Genomic DNA, 21,309 nt, shown 5'->3' on the forward strand with positions numbered 1-21,309 from the left:
GATATTGATGGAAAAGCCGGAAAGAAAGAGACCACTGGGAAGACCAAGGCGTAGGTGGGTGGACAATATTAAAATGGATCTTAGAGAGATAGGATGGGATGATATGGTTTCGATAGATCTGACTCAGGATAGGGACTAGTGAAGGGCTCTTGTGAACACGGTAATGAACTTACGGGTTCCATAAAATTCTGGGAAGTTCTTGAGTAACTGCACAATTGGAAGCTTCTCAAGAAGGGTTCAGCTCCATGAGTGAGTGATGTAAATGTGTAAATCATTCTAGACAGCAAACTCCACCTTTTGGGAATAATGTTCAGTTGACAGGTATATAATATATATAGTGGTTCACAACAGGATAAAACAAAAATGAGTCGCTAGAAACAGCCTTAACTGAAATTCGAGTGACGGTAAGAGGTTGCTTGCCATATAAAATAACTTGATTCTGTAACCCGTTAAGTTCCAGGCCAAATACGAAGCCCAAATTTAAAGACTGAAGTAAAGCAACAGTGAAATTCCGGTTAGCTCAAGTCCCGCTCCGTCCACCATGAAACGAACATGAAGTCACCCTGAGGTTTAACCCGACTATACGCAGTGAAAATCCAGCATCTAACCACTTGAGCTATAGCATGGCAAATTCCTACGCCTACAACAGCTTAAATATACTTACAAACAAAACAAACTCCATGGCTTGAGTCCGCAAGCGAACTATAACGACAGAGCGACCGCCGCTTGTCGGTGAAGTTAGTTCCAATTTTAGCGGATAGAGGGTGTCGCGTGGTCAGCGCAACGGATCCCCACGGCCGTTAATTTCGGTTTTCTATACCGGAGCCGCTATTCCCTTGAAACAGCTCCTCATTTATCATCAAGAGGCTGAGTGAACCCCGTTCCAGACCCACTACATGTAAGAAAATCTGGTAGCGCCGGGAATCGAACGCGGACCTCTGACCTATAGCCAGGAACTCTGATCACTAGACCACAGAGACGGCCAAATAAACACGCTAAACACAATAACTGTTTATGATATCTATTGCCCGGCAGAGTTTTCAATTTAGTGACATGAAAACGCTCTCTTTTGTTTGGAAATAAACGAAACCACAGGCGGGAGATGCGCATTTTGCAACCAAAACTAGCACATTACTACCTCACTAGTTACAAAATTAATAATAGGGTGTAATTGCAGAAGTGAAGCTGGTCTATATTATACGAGACCTTCCGAATGGTCTACACGGCGGTACATTCACTTCGCCTAGAAGGGAAGAAGAAGAAAGTTGTGTGGTTCAATATTTTAAGACTCTGCACGACGAATCTGTTGTCATTTTTCCCTTCCTTTCATTAATGACTTCGGCTAGTGAACCATTTCGCCAGTCACTAAGTTTGCAACTAATTACGTAACGTGGCAGAAAGCAGCGACCTGCTTTGACAGCCGGCACTAACAACTAAACGCACTTACTCTTGTGTAAGAATGGATTTGTCTTGTCGAGCCAGAACAAATCTGCAGCTACGAAACAGCTGGAAGAAACCGAATGAGCAAAAAATCCAACAAAATATGCACGAGTTTATAGCAATAAAGACAGGCGAGTCCCTTACTCCTTCTTCGATTATAAGACGACATAGATTATGCATGGAATGGTACGATGATTATGAACTATGAGTTGGAGAGAACATAAAGACAGCGATCATGACCTACTTTAAGGTATATGAGATTCTGAGGGTGTTGAGGAGAATATTTGGACCGAAGAGAGATGAAGTGACAAGAGGTTGGAGAAAACTGCATAATGAGGAGGGCAGGACATGTAGCACGAATGGGGAGAAGAGCAATGCATATGGGACATTGGTGGGAAAGCCAGAAGGAAAGAGGCCACTGGGAAGACCAAGACGTAGGTGGATGAACAATATTAAAATGGATCCTGGAGAGATATGATGGGATTGATTGGATTGATCTGGCTCAGGATAGGGACCATTGGAGGGCTCTTGTGAACACGGTAATGAACCTTGGGGTTCCATAAAATGCTGGGAAATTCTTGAGTAGCTGCAGAACTGGCTGCTCCTCCAGAGGTGCTTAGCTCCATGAGTAGGTATTTCAGTACATGCTTGGAAGGAATGCCACGGGAGAACTCCGTGTAGCCTGGATCGGAGCTGGTTATTCTAACTGAAATGGTTTGTAGATTTGCTCTCTCTTCCCATTCTAATACCGAGATGCATTCAGCCTAGAACTGTCTTGCAGATTACTAAAGATTTAGCTCACAAATTAAACCCCCTGATATTTACGCCGTGTTACATCAATACTAGTTAATGATCCTAACACATGAGATTTGTACTCAGAAGTAAACGGGCCTAACTCAAAACCATGTATATCTTACTAAGAAATTCTACAGGTCTATCATTACTGCAGCTGAAAAGGCTTCTTTACCATTTAAATTAAAGATTTCGTTAAAAAGAAAACAATTTCTGCTATGTACCAAAATGAACAAATTTCATTCTATGGACTTTACGAAATATTCGGCCTATAATAATTCGTCTCTGAAGCGTTTCTCAAATGAACAGTAGTGGTATAACGAAATTGCGTATTTATTTTGACAGACGTAAGGATTTCCACTCTGTTGACAGAGGCTCTATCATTTAGGCCACACGTTAGTGGTGTTTCAGGACCCAAATAATTGCTAAGTAACGAAACAGAGAGCCAGTCACGGTAGCCGAGCGGTCAAAGGCATGAACTATCTTCGCTCGCTCTGAAGCCGGGATCGTGGGTTCGGATCTGTTTCCTGTGAGGTACGAACTAAATTCTTATATATCATTCTTATACACTGCCGGTCATGGTGTCCGAGCGGTCTAAGGCATGCACTGTCTTCGCTCGCTCTGAAGCATGGATCGTGGTTCCAATCCCACTCAGCGCATGGCTGCTTAGTGATTGTGTTTGTGTACGGGCAGAGGCCTTGCGACGAGCTAATCACCCGCCCAAGGAGTCCTACCGAATTTCTAAGATCTAGTAAACCGAAGTGAAAAGGAGAGTTTCATGGAGGCAGGCCAAGGACCAAATTGGGGCTGTAGCGACAAGAAAAAAAAACGAAACAGACCAGAAATGAAGAAACGGACAATGTTAGAGGAAACGATGGGCTACAAGTAGAAGCTTACGTACTGGAATTATGACTGTTTACCTCCGATCGGCAAAACGTAGGCATAAATAAAAAAAATTCATTCGACACAAAGACAGCTGTTTATGGATACCAGATTCCAATTTCAGTAGCATCGAACACAGGCTGCCCAGGTTTCAGCGTTTTCATTTGCTCACCGACCTTAGCAGTCTTGGTGACGGAAGTAACTATTCGACCTTCATAGTTTTCATAGAAAGGCACCACTGCTTATAAATATACAGAGTTGCATAATATAGCACAAACAATAAGGTGCTGACTAAACTGTGCGAGATTGATATTCTCGCCAAACACCTTCATACGTAACGATATGAAACCTCTAAATCATGCCACATATGCATATATACTTGCATGCACATTCCATGGAAATACATAACTTATGTATCATAGGCTATCGTAATTATCACTCACTCGTGGAGCTGAGGCCTTCTTCAGAAGCTTCCAATTGTGTAGCTACTCAAGACCTTCCCAGCACTTTATGGAACCCGAAGGTTCAATACCGCGTTCACAAGAGCCCTCCAGTGGTCACTATCCTGAGCCAGATCAATCCAATCCATACCATCCAATCCTACCTAAGATCCATTTCAATATTGTCCATCCACCTACGCCTTGGTCTTCCCTGTGGCCTCTTTCCTTCCGGCTTTCCCATCAATATCTTATATTCATTCCCCTTCTCCACCTATTCGTACTACATACCCTGCCCATCCCATCCACCTTGACTTGATCATTATACTTGGAGAAAAGTACCAGTTATGAAGCTCCTCATTATGCAGTTTTCTCCAACCTCCTGTCACTTCATCCCTTTTCGGTCCAAATATTCTCCTCAGCGCCCTGTTCTCAAACGCCCTCAGTCTATGTTCCTCCCTTAACGTCAGAGACCAAGTTTCACACCCATACAGAACCATAGGCAAAGTTACAATTTTATACATATCGTCATTATAAGAACTGCAATAATTTATTTTCAGATGCGGCAAAACAAGCCTATAATAAAATGAACAGCAAAAATCGTCTCCTGTCTTAATTCCACCCTCACCTTCACGCAGTGTGTCCGAGTAATGGAGATATGACTAGGATACTTAACAGGATGGAAATGTCAATACCGAATTTAGATTGATTATAGTTTAAGTTCAATGCCTTTTCTGATTGAAAAGTTTAAATGAGAGGGTAGTAGTACATGGCCCACAGCAATTAAGTCTCAACATACACTTCAGAATCACTAATAACATCGACTTGCTGCTTTAAAACTAATATAAAATCACGCGAGACTATCAATTTCCACGTTACTGAGATCCTTAGTATTGGTTTTGGGGGGAGGGGAGAGGTTGCTGAAGGTATAATTAATGAAAATATGTACAGGGCAATTCCAAATTTTTCTCGGGTTTTCGTTTTATAGGCCATGGAAACCCCGACAATAATTTAGAATCACTCTGCATATTTCCCCAGAATATGGCTGCTCTAGAAAAAGAACACTTAACAAGGAAACGAAAAGAATTACATAACTATGAAATTATTTTGTACACGTCACTTAAAATAGGTGGCATGTGACAGAGGCTTGAATAAGCAACGTATATAGTACGCATACGGGGAAACAAAAATTACAAAGAAAACTTTACGGTGATCCAGACACACAATGGAAGATAGGCCAGAATATTAAAATGGCTACAAAGGATACGGGCTGTGGTGATGGGAACTTTCTTGAATTTGTGCAGGGCAGAGTCCAATTAGAAGTTTTTGTGATGATGACAAACGTCTGGTTACACAATCTGCACCCTTTAGCAGTGTTGTTAGGGGAAGAGAATCGTAGTTCCACTTCGCTTATTACAAGAATCCAAGACGTACAGCGGAAATATAAAACAACGCTCTGATTTTGCACAGGCAAGCACACATCCGCATAACTATGAGCACCGTAACCTGGAAATGTACCACTGACACATGCCAGTACGTGTTTGATAGCTCTAAAGACAATCTGGATGACCAGCATAGCTAAAGTCAGATTAAACCAGCAGATTCCAGGAAGCAAAATCCTTCGTTAAAAGTCAACAGTCGCTCAATTGCTCATGAGACTCCTTGCCCTTTAAAACCTTCAGGTTTCATAAAAACCGAGGAATTTCTTGGCAAATGAGGTGATTATTAGTTTCTCAAGAAGATGCCTGATCCCACGAAACTGCGTTTCTTATTGTTCTGATGTCTAGCCATAAGGTCGGAAATGAAAGCAGGACACCAGTCCAAACAAAGGCGACTTGTATCGGGTAGCTATGAGTTTTCCAAGGATGGGTAACCAGGACTCCTGTAGGCAGCTTTCTACACATTTACAGATGTTTGTATGCTTGACTGGTAACAATACAGGTTATATCCGGGAAATGTTTGATCATGCGCAGTGTCATGGTGAGCACTAGTTAAACAAGACTTGAAAAACGTGTACTCCACAAAGCAGTAGACCTATGCAAAATTTCAAACGGCATTCTTTGCCGTTTATTAAGGTTAACTGCGGCCACTCTGAGAACTGAATTTCAATAAAACACAAAATGTATTAAATAAAAAGCCTAAACTGTATACTTTAACAGCATAACAATTCACAATATCAAACTGCAACAATGTGAGTGTGAATCTGTTTATGCATACATGAAAAAGTATGCTTTATGTAAAGCAGGTTTCGTAATCGGCCAGTACAGCTAAATATCAAAGTGGCCGACGAAAGTTTTATATAGACATCTCCTGTCGAACTTCACAAAACGTTTATATTTTTTTTCTGTGGCGCTACAGCCCCAATTTGGGCCTAGGCCTACCTCCATGAAACTCTCCGTTTCACTTCGGTTTACTAGATCTTACACATTCGGTAGGACTCCATGGGCGGGTGATCAGCTCGTCGCAAGGCCTCTACCTCTACACAAACACAGAAAAACGCACACACACAAACTAAACATCCATGCCCTGAGTGGGATTCGAACCCACGATCCCGGCTTCCGAGCGAGCGAAGACAGTGCATGCCTTAGACCGCTCGGCTACCGTGACCGGCCAAAACGTTTATAATATACATGCAAAAATAATCTGTTGTCTTGTTTAAAGTATGGCTTATTGTTGATCAGTATGTTCTAAATTCTGAACTGCTCACATTCTCACATCCTCCAATGTCGAATTAAAAAAGTCAAAGGGCTTAGGCACTGATACCGATACTTGTATGTGACGGACGGACGGACGGACGGAAAGATATGATCTAAACATGAGGAGTTCTTACTTTACTTGGTAAATAAATGTTCTTTTTTTTCACTTAGTGGGGGGTGGAGTCCAACTGGGTCCGCTCGGCACAGCGGCCAATGATTGGCCTACTGTAGCCTGCCCCGGGTGATTATGATGATGGAGAATTTGGTGGAATGAAGATTGGCAGGGGAAACCGAAGTACTCGGAGAAAACCTGCCCCAGCGCCAATTTGTCCACCACAAATCCCACTTGACCAGACCCGGGATCGAACCCGGGCCGCCGCGGTGGGAAGCCAGCGACTAACCGTTTTAGCTATGGCGCGGCCAAATAAACCTGTTCATATTGATGCAATATGAACCTAGTATGCTTCACATTTACCTAAAAAGAGATTCTAGCCCAAATGTATGTAAGATTTACCACCGTCCCCTCCTTCTAACTGAAATGCCGGTTCAGTGGAACAATTGGTTCCTCTCCTGTTCGTGTAACCGCAATAATTAAGCAAGCGGAAAAGGCACATCAGAAGCTGGGCCTTCATTCTAGTCGCAACAACAATTTCCTTGAAGAAAGTTGTCTTCTGGGTTTAGGCACCGTGTATTCTTCGTTTTGGCCGACGTTTCGGAGGAACGTAGCGCCTCCATCTTCGTCGATGGATAGCCTCCCCATAGAGGAATACTATGTAAGTTTTGAGGTTTTCACGGCGATGACAATGAAGAAAGTTGTCTTCTGGGTTTAGGCACCGTGTATTCTTCGTTTTGGCCGACGTTTCGGAGGAACGTAGCGCCTCCATCTTTGTCGATGGATAGCCTCCCCATAGAGGAATACTATGTAAGTTTTGAGGTTTTCACGGCGATGACAATGAAGAAAGTTGTCTTCTGGGTTTAGGCACCGTGTATTCTTCGTTTTGGCCGACGTTTCGGAGGAACGTAGCGCCTCCATCTTCAGAGCAGTTGAATAGCTGCGGAGAGCCGCAGCTACTGCTCTCCGCAGCTATTCAACTGCTCTGAAGATGGAGGCGCTACGTTCCTCCGAAACGTCGGCCAAAACGAAGAATACACGGTGCCTAAACCCAGAAGACAACTTTCTTCATTGTCATCGCCGTGAAAACCTCAAAACTTACAACAATTTCCTTGTTCATTTACTGCTAGCGAAACTTTACAAATTTCCCCGCACAAGCAAGGGAGCGTGGTTTTTAATACTATTATAAATCTTAATATCCCCAAATCAAGTTCTGATTAATCTGGATAAACATGAGGCGTGCAGGCGAATCACGCCCCACTCCGAAGAACTGAAGACGCCATGAGTGATGAATCTAGATACATGAGCGGAACGCGGACAAATCACGTTCGACACCGATAAGTTTCCGAAATCAAGTGTTGAAGTCAAGCATCTTGCTGAAGCGTCGCTTCATGTCCCAGAAGGATCTGAATTGATGATATTCCTTTCTCAGGTAAGAATTAATCTCCAATTGGCTGATTTTAACTAGCCAAAATCATCATGCAATCAGCATAAAGTAATCACATAACGATTCTTGAGAACAAGCAGTTCCCAGAGACAGAACTCGGACCTCACACATGGAAGCAGTTATCTTCTGGAGTACAGCATTTAGTTATACCCTTCCAAAGATAAATTGTGACAGCTACACATGTCAAAAGACAAATTAACATCCCCAGAAAACCACTGACTTGCCTCCTGTGCTGACAATGTCCTATTTCCAGTCACTCAAACAGGATGGTGTCTTCTATACAGACACAAGGAACATGTCGTAACTAGCCGATAAATCAGTTACCCCTTAAGAAATGACTAAAGAGGATAATAGTGTCCATGAAAAGAGTAACAGGGTTGAAATCTCGCAGATTCAGTCGCGTATGAATTTGGCTGTGATTGTTCTGAAAGTAGTAGAGTTCTCACAGAAAGTTCAAGTTATTAACTGATATAGCCTTTACATGGCACAACATTAGAAAGGAAAACACCGAGGAACCGAAGGAATGGTGTTGATAGACAAGAAAGGAGCAATGACCTTATGGCAATTTCCATATCCACTTCCTGGACACCTAAATTTCCACTGTTCAGGCCACTGACTCCAAGTTAACTACTTCTCTCTCTATAAATTTAAAAATTTTGTCCGTCTGTCTATTAAGGTGACACTGAAAATTACCAGCCACTGAATTAACGTTATTTTAAAATGGAACATAAGCCCGAATTTCTTTTCCACTCTTACAGATTATAGTGAATACCAGCAGATCGCAACCTCCATAATTCCAGCGAAATTCGACATAATAAAGAAGTATAGAACTGCTTCATAAGAAAGTATTTACAAGGGAAGAAGCGATATTCATTCATAACAAAAATTATTTTACTAAAAAAATCCTCCCTTGTCTTAGTTGTGCGCGTTCTGGATTTGAGACATTTATGCCGGATGACAATTTGACAATCCAAGAGGATGCAACCAAGCGGCCAAGAATTATTTTCATTTAAAAACGTAAATATTCCAACGAAGTACAAACGCAATGGAATATTTCTTATCCAGAGAACTGAATTATTGGGGCAAAGTAGGGAACACGTGTGTTAAGCACTGCAATTGGACAGATCTATATCTATAATTTATGTCACGAACTGAAATATATTGCTGAGGTAAGGAATGTGGAATGCATCTATATAATGCTTTGAGAAGATACTGTACGTCTAATATGGGAGCTTGCGAGGTAAATAATGTTGAAACACACTGGCTCGTAGTTTCGACATAGAGGAAAGTTTCTTCCAAAATAATCAAGAACGCAAGCATAAATGTGTTCCCTCTAGTGTCTATAGTGAGTTACCACAACCAAAACATGTCTCCAAGACAAGGACAACAAAACAGTTTTAGTCTTACCAATACCAACGCTGGTCCACACGAAGGTAAGGTCGGCAAAGAAAAAATAAAATAAGGCTGAGCAAGTGAAACTCATGTTATAAACAATGTTTCTTGTATTCTACTGCTTGGTACATGTTGATCCGAATTTCTAAAAAAAAAAAAAAAAATAAGCATGTCACAAGAAAGCAACATCGTAGTGTAACACATGTGAGTATATAGTGAAGATAGCAGGCCTATCCTAATAAAAATTCAAAAGATCACGTAATGTAGTGGTCCGGCCGCGCCATAGCTCAAGCGGTTAGTCTCTGGCTTCCCACCGCGACGGCCCGGGTTCGATCCCGTGTCTGGTCAAGTGGGATTTGTGGTGAACAAAGGGGCGCTGGGGCCGGTTTTCGCCGAGTACTTCGGTTTCCCCTGCCAATCTTCATTCCACCAAATTCTCCATCATCATAATCACCCGGGGCAGGCTACAATAGGCCAATCAGTGGCCGCCGTGCCGAGTGGACCCAGTTTGACTCCACCCCCCACTAAGCGAAGTGTCTCGAAGGCGCTGGGATTCGATAGGCTGGGCATCTTGCTAATAACGCCCTATTTACTACTGAAATTAATCATCAAAATCATTACATCCTTTTACATGACTGGCAGTTCGCTGAAACGAAGAATAAATGGAAGATACGGACATTTCCAGAATATCTTATTTCAGGTTACCTTGTTCAGACATCACGTCTTCTAACAAACCAGTCTTCTATATCGAGGCAATTTTCCTGGCCTAGATAAATCCGTCAATCTCTCGATTGCTACAGCATTCCGCTTCGTCTACTGCACTCTTTCTTGTAGCATTTCCATGCACATAAACCAATGCTAAAATATATGTTTCCATTTTCCACACTCATTTCCTTCTGTTCTGAGACAGGATAATTGAGTCCATATAGTGACAGGATACGAGGCGGACAACTAAGGAATGGGGGTTCGGTTTCCGGAAGGGGCAAGATATTTTCTCTTCTCCACAACGTCCAAGCCGGTTCTGGGGCACAATCAGCCTCATATCCAATGGGTACGAGGGAGCTATTTCACAGGGGATAAAGTGAGCGGGGCGGAAAGCTGACCACTCACATCCATCTATAGCCGACGTTAAGAATCCATAAAGGTATCTCCACGTTTTCGTATTATGGCGCTTAATGAAACACAGAAACAATTTCATCTTTATAATTTTGTGCTGACCACGCGACACCCTCTATCCGCAAAAGTTGGCATTAACTTCACCGACAAGCGGCGGTCGCTCGGTCGGTATAGTTCGCTTGCGGACTACAGGCCACGGGGTTTGTTTCTGTTTGTATCTTGCTTCTCCTCGTGTTTGTGCCCTCATATCTTTACACGCAGACATCTTGATGATGATGGTGATTATATGAAGTCAGCTTGTCACGCTTTACTTATACGATCGACTTACAGTGGCTTCAAGATCGCATAGTGGACAGGGATCCGCCTTCAGACGTCTGGCCTGAACATTCAGGCTGTCGAAAACAGAAGGTGGACAGGTACGAATGTTTTGGTTGGACCTCCTGCGTCTACTTTCAGGGCAGACGAAGTTATGCATTAGCCTCATTCCTATCATATAGCTCATTTAACGACGTTATAAGTAACTCAGCCATAGCCCTGATCACATCTTCGGTATTTTCGTTCGGGGCTTAATCTCTAATGAAGAACTTGGCTGCTTACAGAGTAAGGAAGCTAGTTTTCATAGTGCAATTAGTCATGCCCACACCGTCTTCCACGCAAGGCGTTCTTCAAACGCAACGCCTCAAAAGGAGATCGGGCATTGCCGTGTGACAAGACAAGAAAACGACACATATTCCTGCTTCGAAGGATAATCTTAGCAACCACGTGGTCAAGTGCAAAGTTAACAAATTGAACACACACCCCCGGTAACGAATCCGACGAAGCCTTTCCACGTAAAATATTACTTCTTCAAGCAATTATCAGCTGTAATATCCCTATACACTCAGAATAAAGCATGTGTGGCAACATCGCCCGGTTTGTAGGTCAAAAGTACACCTCGTAAAGACGGGTTTTTGTTGTCCTCGACGTAATACCTCAGAAGATAAACCTGAATAAGGTGAAGGAAGACCTTGGGTTGTATGGGGTTCCAAGACTGCAACAGCGACTGCTCCGAAAATTTGACTACGTTGTGGCATTTTCCTTTTTGGCCATTAGCAAACTCATCGATATTTTTTCTTATCCTTAGCTTGAAAATATTCAAGAGAAATTTGGTACTTTCTTCTTAAACCCAAAGGTTTAGTGCTGTGTATACAACGTACGTCATTTGACCCTATTCTAAGCCAAACAAATCCCATCCACTTCGCTTCCATAAAATATATTTTAATATTATTTTCCTAAACTAAGCGAAGGTCTCTCGCCTGCCATTTTCCGATAAATATTTTGTATGAATTTTCAGATTCTCCGTATGTACTACGTATATCACCCATCTCACTGTCCTTCACTTGATCGCCATGATACTATTACAGCAAGGTAGAAAGAAAAAATTAAGAAGGTTCTCATTATGTGAATTTCCTCTCCTACTGTTAAAGCCCCTTCTGAACTCCAAAATATAATCTTAAGAAATTGCTCTAAAAACTCTCGACTTACGTTCTTCCTTCAAGGTGAAAATCTAATTCGGTCGGAAATTAAACGATTCTGAGCTGAATATCAAAAAGCATTTCCCGAACTTCGTCTTAACTTCATAAAACAGCCATTATCTACACTTCGTGACTTTTCGAAATTAAGAATTACGATTAATTATGGTGTATATGGTATGGTATATAAAACTACTAAATTGTCGATGGAAACGATGGGGCATTTGACCCTCAGAAGTCATGCAATAAAAGTGCCCATCCTGAACATTCACAAATTTATTCTTTGGAACCAGCGAAGTGTCGTGTTTCCCCAGATGTAAATAACATATTACCAGCAGGTCTGATAAGAAACTCTGCTATTTGAATCCATGACACTGAAATTTTAACAGGTGTATGTTACTTCATAATTACCAGTGCTGTATGTTATTTTGTCAAATTTTCTTTCTGTCGAAGAAGCACAAGAAATAAGTTTCCAGGCCTAATTACGTTTTATCAAAAGCAATATGTTGCTTGGTTTATTTTTCAAGCTTTGCATCCGTAACGTGAAGTGTTAACAAATCTGGTAACAGAATGAAGAGGGTAAATGTTGACGCAAGATCTTAATGAACACTGATTTACTTACCCAGAACGTATCCTTGAACAGAGCAGTCATCGTTCCAGTTTTTACTGACGTCTCTTCGATCTCTTCAACAGTGTATTTCAATCTGCATTAGCTCAGTTAATATTATACACATAAGAACATATTCTATATGGCTAAAAACACTGAAATCTTCACTGAATATGAAGACACTGATAACGTATTTTTCAGGTGATTATCGTTTCTTCGCATTTCTAAAACATAATGGCACTAATATTCACACGTACACCGACTGTATTAAAATATTATGAACACCTTCATTTAGAGACAACATTTCTCGTGTAATTAACGCGGGTCTGATTTAAAAGCATAAGTGAAAATGCGTCAATCTCGAAAGAGACATCTGATCTCCCGGACATGATACAATGAGTAATGGCAACTGAAGATGGCAGAAGCATACAGTTGACGATCCTGCAGCCTAACGGCAATAACGTAAATGAACAGAACTGGTTTATAATCATAAATTCTGGCACAAGATGGTAGCAGCATACAAATTCGAGCGTGCAGTCACCCATAATCGTTCGACATACTCAGTTACCGAATCGACAAGAACTCGTATCGAATATCGTTCTTCCTATCGATCGTGACAAGCGCAATCTAACCGCTCCTTGTTTCACATAGCGAAAAGATGTCGGGTGACGACCAGTAAGTTTACAAATACTAATTATTTAATGTCGTTTGTGTATGCTACCTTTTATAGATAAAATTAAAAAATTGTTCGTATTTAATTTGTTGTAAAAGTAAAGTAAAAAGTGAATATAGTACTAATGCTTGAATAGAATGGTACAGTCACCGCCATCTTTGATTTCTGCCTGCGTTGCGTGTATTGATTGATGAAATTTCCTGAACGTCCAGTTCGTCCAGTTGTAGGTTGTGGAAATATTTTGCATTTGAGACTGCGGAGAGGAAACTTATACTCTAGATCAGTCTTTTACGTAGCAGCAAAGGTTGTTGGTTACGTATAAGAGTGCAGGTGGAACCACGTTGTTTGTAGTGTGGTATATAAGCGGTGTCTGTAGCGTGGTTCTTCGTGGCCTTTGTTTGCAACTTAAATTTGAAGATAATTCAAGGAGCATTGAAAATGGTGCATGAAAATGAGTATGTTCGTATTTAATAATATTAGTTAAGTTAAAACCTCTGTTTTTAAAAGCTACTTGAGTACTGAGTATGTGCGATGGTGCAACCATCACATTTCCTCTGGTGCAGGTTGGTTTTGTTTTATTTTTCCAGGGCTGTGCCTCCCTCTGTTATGTGGGCTCAGAGGAATAACATAATTTTTCTTACAATTTGTCTTGAAGATTGCAAGAACCCCGAAATCAAAATAGACAGCGATAAAGTGTATTTTCATGGAGTTGGAGGGACAGAAAAGAAGGACCACGAAATAACAATACCACTTTTCAAAGAAATCGACCCAGAGGTATTTATACGTTATGTGAAAATTGTCGTAATTTTATTATTGTTTAAGGACCAGAAGTGTATATAAATTTATAATTTAAGAAACATGATTTGTCAGAGTGGTACCCAAAATTAACAGAATTGCTTTTATGAAGCATAAACCAAAAGGCATAGTTGAAATACAATTTGGATTTGATTCATTGAAAGTAGAAATTGTCGTGGAAGCAGGTAAATCCTGCTGTACTCCTAGTAATTTCAAGTTTGTTGCTACTGCTGTTATTTTCTTTGGACAGAAATCAGTAAAATGTATTCGTGATCGTAATATTGAGCTTGTCCTGAAGAAGAAAGAGGAAGATGGACCATATTGGCCTCATCTGATGAAAGATAAGAAGAAATATCATTGGCTGAAGGTGGATTTCAATAAATGGAAGGACGAGGATGATAGTGAGGATGATGTTGGCCAGTCAGAAGACCTTGAAGAGGTACGATTCTCCCTTTCACACATATTGTGGCATATTCTGGGATGAAATATAGCAGCCTCTATACAGTCCCTAATGCAGTTACTGGTCAGACTGAAATATTACTGATCAGAAGACTATATTGTTTGTGAACATGCTATTGTGTTGCACATGTTATATGTAAACAGTGTTAATTATGATGGGGAAATTTATGTATTATAGTTCACAGATATTTACTTAACATAATATGGCAGGTAATATACTCCAGAAAGGCTGCATATGAAATGCCACTGTGGCATGAAACTTGGTTACGTATGGATTTCCTTCAAATAAAATAAACTGAAGATCATCATCCTTACTAGTAACATAATTTGTCAGTGTTCAGTAAGGTACATTGGTGCATGGCTGTCATGATTGATATTGAGAATAATTTTCATATTATCCGTTTCCAAAGCTGTGTACATAGAAATTGTTACACATCTGACAGTCGACAGTGTACAGTATTACAATTTACACTCAATCATACTTACTGTATATAAGTGATGCCGTGGCCTTTCTTTCAGATGATGAGGCAGATGGGTGGCTTGGGAGGTGGCGGCGGTGATAGCAAGCCAAGTTTTGACGACCTTGAGCCAGAGTCTGATTCCGACGATGAGGAACTTCCTGACTTGGAGTGATGGCCTGATATGCAAACAGAACGAAGCAAAGTCATCAATATTTTTCCTCATCATTGCTATTTAAAGCCTGAGATGGGAAAATGGACCATGAAAGTTTAACTAAACCCATTAACAGGCCTGTTGTTCAGCTGTAATTGTTCGTTAATAACAGATTGGATATCTTCTTGATGCAGTTCAGACCACTTAATACCTTCTTCACGTGTGGCATTGCAAGAAGCATATAAGACTTGAAATACATTGCAGTATGGAATATGAATACCTTGCAAGTGCAGGCAACTTCAGTGCAGGCATTAGCCAAAAACGACAATTAATGGGGTAGAAATTTCAAAACAGATTGTATGTATTATTGTTTTGTTAAATTCAAGGACTCTTTACCAAATGTTTTTTTGTCTCAGTGCCCCAGTTGAATGCCGTTATCTCATCGTAGAATATTTTTAGAACTCGTGTTCCATAAATACATTACAAAATTATCTTCGTTCCAGTGGCAGTTTATTGCTAATGTTTTAATTACCACCATTCATGTTTTCATTTCCTTGCAGTGTTTTGCATTCCCAACATTTTTTATTACCATTGCCCAGAGTGGTTCTACTTTCAATGATGATGCAGTAACTTTTGGTTGATCCTGTCTTTGGAGCAGCTGTTCTTATTAAGAGCAGAGTTTTGTCATCACTGTATGAGCCTCTGCCATATTAACAGTGCTCAATTGAACTGTATCCCACACACCCACAGAGATGATTAACCAGAAGACAGCTTATCGAGGCAGTTCCGTGAAAACAGATGCCAGCTTGTTTTCATACTTATGTGTTCTCATTTGTCATGCAAATGTAAAATATTATTTCACTCCTTTTTATGTTCAGGGAATGTAATCATTGTTAAATAAATTTCTAAGTAGAGGTGAAGGTGCATTCCTTAAATGACCGTAAATCGAGATATAGAGCGAAGTATGGTCATGCTCCATGATATGAGAATCTCATCCGATTCATGCAGCAGAACTTCCATATATGTAATTTTTAGTGTCGTCATAAACTACCATATGTTTACATAAATTACACACTGACAATTATTTCAAATAGTTTCAGCCTGATGCCAAGTATAGGGTGTTCAATCAAGGAGGTAACTTTGTAACACTGTTGACTGGGTCCAATATTCCTCACAGATTGCTGCTGTAACTGTAACTGTAAGGGTATGGCCTGAGTGCAGCGGGTCGTGGAGTGTACAGGTCAAACCAGTTTGTGTTTCAGTAGCGTTTCGAAGGTTTCTTTTGAGGATATAAACGCTGAATGCTAGAGGTGCACTGAGGACACAGCAGCGGCCCGCTGCTGTCCCTGCCATAAAGTTGCCCACGCCCCGCCGCACTCAGGCCATACCCTAAAGGCGTGTGTTTATCAGTGCTAATGACTCATTCTGCTATCAGCAGTTACAGTAGCAATCTGAGGAATGTTGGGCTGGGTCAGCGGTGTTGCAAAGTTTCCTCAACTGAATGCTGTGTACTATTTAATAGATGTGATAAAATTCAGCATGTGGCAGGAAGGTGCCTATAAGTCAGAGAACCACGTGCAAAATGGTTGTGACATACTTTTCTGCAGACTGATAGTATACCTTAAACAGAAAAGCTTCTGATTTAGCCAGGCTGTGCTCTGCATGACTGAATTAAAGCGACACTCCGCTAATTTTAAAACATTTCATACAAGAATACAGAGCACCATGAAATATTACGAGGCAAAAAGTTTGATAACTTGTCACCGAAGATCTTTTGAGCCCTGTAAATAACAGAACTGTTTGAAAATTAACATAAAATGGGTTATACTAAGAAGGCAAAACTTCTCTGCAAACAAATAATTTACAGCCTTAATATGTTGACTTTATTGATACCAACAGCTTGCAGCATGGATACAAACAAGAAAAATGGGGGAAAAATTATTTTTACTTTAAAGCATGTAAGAAGTGACATATTTATAACATAGATCAGTCTTTGCGGAGGTTTCCTTTATATTTTTTCTTAAAACATTATGCATACTCATACATTCAATCCCCACCAAAAAAAAATGAACCACACAGAGCACTTGCCCTACTAAGTATAACTGCTCTTACAAAATAAGAACCCTGACACCAATTGAAGAGATCATCAGCACCCAAAGTTGCTGTGTTTGAAAAGATGGGTACATTGTGGGCACCATAATTCTGCACCCCAAGATACAGAACCATTAAAAAATACTGCACCTTTTCATCAGACACCATTATGCTCAGGCAATATCCTAGCATATTTTAATCAAAATAAATTATAGCTGATATATGTCTAAAAACAACAGAAACTTGTGTTATATTAATTAGGCTGTTTATTAGCACTACTACTCAACATGTTTGAAAGGAGATTCTTCCTCTCTTTTGAATATTTGTTACCACTTTGTTTAAATGAATTTGGATAGCTCTGTCAGTATAATAAAAAGCTACGAATGGATACACAGGGTTTGATTCCTGGCAGGGACAAGTAATTTTTCTCTCCTTCAGTGTCCACACTGGATCTAGGGCCCAGCCTTATATTTATTGGATACCAGGGGTGAAACAGACTACATACCATCTACTGCAAGTTCCATAATAGTGGAGCTATATCTCCACTCCCAATAAATCTTCATGGTGTGGTGCTTCACTAAGCACAGGGACAAATCTACCCCCACTTTGTATTGAAATTTTAATTTCTGCCTTCACACATTGTATATTATGATTAATACATACATCAGTGCAAATTTTGGTCATGTTTTTATATGAACATTATGGGGGACCCCAGTTTTAGAGTAACGAGGTCTAAAATTTATGCATATCATAAGAATTCTGGCATTTTCACTGCCTTTGGTTAATTATCTAGAAAGTTTTAAGCTTCAGGGAAAAATGTACTGGACATAGAATTTAATTTTTTCCTAAAATAAATAATTGGAATATTACATGCAAGATGCACACAGAAATATGTGGAAGTTTTATGTAAAATGTCCATTTCTATGACATGATTTTAACTAAAACTGGAATGGGCTGACAAATATTAACCTACCCAACATGAGATTTCATAAAAATCCATTCAGCATAAGTTATTTGAGTGATGGATTGTTGATTTTAATAGGCATTCCACATAGATGTGAATGTACACAGAAGTGACTAAATGTTTTGTATGTTATTACACAGTCTGCCTAAAAGAAAACTCTTTGGGACAGCTTTTTGTTGGAAAAGAAGTTTGTTCCACTTGACTCTGAACCAAGAAACAGCCACTTGCCTTCTGAAACTAAGTCATATGTACAGACTTTCATATCAGAGGGAAAGGAAAGGAAATGCTTAAACAGTCTGATTGGCAGGGACTGGTTATAGCAATTACTCAACCACTATATGGAACATTTACCTCTGCAAAGCTCCACACAGTTACAACAAAAGCTGAACAAGACCAGACTAACTGCAGGTTTCTGCCATGTTGGTACAACAGGTTAATGTAGCCTACACAAGAGTAATTCTCAGTGTGAACCCAACTGTATAAAGGCAGGCCTTCACTGGGATAATGCCCCTGGCAATCTGTTAGGCCAAACTCCACAAAACTTTCTCCAGTTACTCCAATTGTGCTACACTTAGCACAAACATAAAAGAATTTATTATTTAGTGCCCCATCACTTGCTGGAACTTTTATGAAGTTTGTAAATAATAGAATAATGTAAGTAGGAAAAGCCCAGAAAAGTTACTGGTACCTGATTCACCACAGATTCCTATACTCAGGTCAGAAAAGGAATGAACATGGATGGTGGGAGTTCAAGTCACCTGCTCCACCATACCCACAGCTCACACCTGTCCTCCAAAATCAATAACAAACTCAGGACACAAAAGTGCGTACAGATGGACTGAAACCAATGCAAGTGACACCTGGTGGGAGTGGGGGAACATATGCAGGAGGAGATAGTTGCAAGGCAGATGGATGGAGGAGTGTGTGTGTTCATACTTTCCCTGACTCATAAGTCCATGTGGTTGAAAGCTTTCTTAACTTATTCAATGATATTTTTTCAACTACACTTTATATACTGAAGATGACTGTGAATGATGAATTCAGAAGGATGTGAAAGAAAATGACCATGCCATTTTAACAGAAAACAATAAAAAATTTCAGGAAGCCAGTCTCTGGAACACGAGTCAAAACTTGGACCTCCCCAAAAAAACTGGATGAAAAGTGAAAGAATTATATGAATGAATATGCTACTGGGAAGTAGCATCTTTCTTAGTCGATTTAACAACAATGATCATTGCAGAGGACAGTATTAGAAGAGAAATAGAGATGATTATAAAATTGTGTCTAGGAAAGACTGTGGAATGAATCATTTAATGCCCATTTTAAGGTTAAATCCTAGCACTTGCCTGTGAGGTGCTGAGGAGCACTGAAAAACCTCTGTTCAGTCAGCCAATTTCCTGACCAACATCTGAATCACATATATCAAGTGTATAAACTAGGAATGCTAACCACTGCATTGTGCCAACTGGAAGGATGAGAAGGAAATGGTCATGACCTGATTCAAGGTACTTTCCTGGTATTCATCTGGAAAAAGATGAAGAAACCTGTATCAGGATATATATTCTTGGCCCGTTTCCTTATCAAATGCTGACAGATGTTTTATCCTGCAGCTGCTATGGCACTCAACAACACATGAATGTACTCCCTCTATTTACAAAACTATCAAAACAAAAACAGCTGTAACTCAAACCACATCTAACACAATTCCACATTATAGTGAACTAAATTTTAAAGGCTAAAATGTAGAGGAATATATTAAAAATTCATATCAGTATTTTAAAATGTTAAAATCTTTTCAGTGCAGCAAAAAAATAAGAAAGAATGCAACAGAGTCTCTTCTGGAAGTCAGCCATGTCCATATGCATGATATTTTGCAATGGGAGCTACAAATCTTATATAAAAATAAGCATATTACTACAGACTTTTATAAAAATGTAAAAGAGAACAATGTAGTTACTACTAAAATTGCCATAAACATGAAATATGATCCAGCAGTGATTGAGGCTAGCTCTAAGGGACCCAACAGAATAGGTGTTTTCCCTCACCTGAGGACGGAAGCAGATCCAGTTTCCGAAATGCTGCTTTTTTTCTTAGTTATCTTAAAAACCAGGACGATGGATAAAGTCCGAAAACCCAATATCTCTGTGTGTTATACACCATCGTCAGAATCCTATAGTAACTACATACCCACAGATTCCACTGCCTCCCATAACTGAGTAAGAGGAGACCTACAGTTTAGAATTTGCCAGAAAGCAGAAAAAACTTCATTATATTTTGCAGGTCTAAACCCCAAAGCCTTTGGCATATTAGATCAGCACTGTATCCCTTAACAACCCCAACAGAAAGTACCCACTGCATACATGTAATATTCACAGACAAAACCTCTTGGGTAGCACATAAGTTCTACAGATATAGCAAATACAACAGCAGACATGGAGACTAGGATGATGAAACTAAAGTATACTTAGACCCTAAGTAAAATGTAGAGCTGGCATAAATTGTCAAGCACATGAAAAAAATACATAGCACCAATATCAGTCTGACATGCTATTTGGGAAGTTAGGGTCAATAACACAGCAACTTTATGTGACAGAAGGTGTCCTTAATGTCACCCACTAGGAATAAATTCAGAGTGTAGGCCATTATAAAATGCCACAACAGGCTTGCAGCTATACACAGATGTGTACAAAATCTTACATCAAGAAACAGTCTTGAAAAAATGTTATGACAGGCGTAATCCTGCCTCTTAACTTGAAACTGCAACATATTAAGGTCAAGCACCATTAACTTTAAAATTAAGGTCTTCTGGGATGTGAAGCCATGTCCTTGGGTAGATGGATACCAGTGTTTTGGGGGCAGCAGGTTCTTCAAAAATGGCATGGAATCACCTCCCAGAAGACCACAGTCTAATATTCACCAATGTGGTAGTTTCAAATCTCACCATGAAGCTTTATGTTCCATACATCAGTGCAGGAATGGTTACATGTCTCAAGACATGGATTCTTAGAGATGAAGTTCAAAATTTTTATGAAGCGTCAGACACAGAACTATTACAATGGCTCGGCCATGTGCGAAAGACAGAATACAGAAGAGAATGAATACTTTTCATCTGCTGAGTCATATAAAATTACATTTTGAGGGCAAGGAGGAGGAGAACAGATAGCAATAATTTTCTTCAAAAACATAAATATGTGCATCTATAACTGTATTTTTTTTCATTTTTCTAATTGTACTGAATTGTAGTAGATGCACAGCATGAATTTTGACTAAGCGATGTTTCTGC

At 40.1% G+C, this 21,309-nt stretch overlaps 2 protein-coding genes across 3 annotated transcripts in view; one reads left to right on the top strand and one right to left on the bottom strand.

The window, feature by feature from the left end:
* Positions 1-12,830, bottom strand: part of LOC111865117 (nostrin) — an 88,318-nt gene extending 75,488 nt beyond the window's left edge. The window contains exon 1 of the mRNA XM_023852859.2: positions 12,448-12,830. Within this exon, the coding sequence (XP_023708627.1) occupies positions 12,448-12,477 (30 nt within the window). The 5' untranslated portion in view covers positions 12,478-12,830. The remainder of the gene's footprint in view (positions 1-12,447) is intronic.
* Positions 12,831-13,003: 173 nt separating this feature from the next.
* On the top strand, positions 13,004-17,450 carry LOC111865120 (prostaglandin E synthase 3). 2 transcript variants are annotated; one of them, XM_023852866.2, is made up of 4 exons: positions 13,004-13,107; positions 13,693-13,879; positions 14,151-14,339; positions 14,879-17,450. In XM_023852866.2, exons 1-4 carry the CDS (start codon positions 13,091-13,093, stop codon positions 14,990-14,992), a joined length of 507 nt encoding a protein of 168 aa, XP_023708634.1. In that variant the 5' UTR covers positions 13,004-13,090; the 3' UTR covers positions 14,993-17,450. The 2 variants fall into 2 exon arrangements, with proteins under 2 accessions (XP_023708634.1, XP_023708635.1); XM_023852867.1 differs by lacking the exon at positions 13,004-13,107 and adding an exon at positions 13,260-13,560.
* The last annotated feature ends 3,859 nt before the right edge of the window (positions 17,451-21,309 follow it).

Source organism: Cryptotermes secundus, unplaced genomic scaffold, assembly GCF_002891405.2.
Source record: "Cryptotermes secundus unplaced genomic scaffold, Csec_1.0 scaffold2, whole genome shotgun sequence".
NCBI classification, from domain to species: Eukaryota; Metazoa; Arthropoda; class Insecta; order Blattodea; family Kalotermitidae; genus Cryptotermes; species Cryptotermes secundus.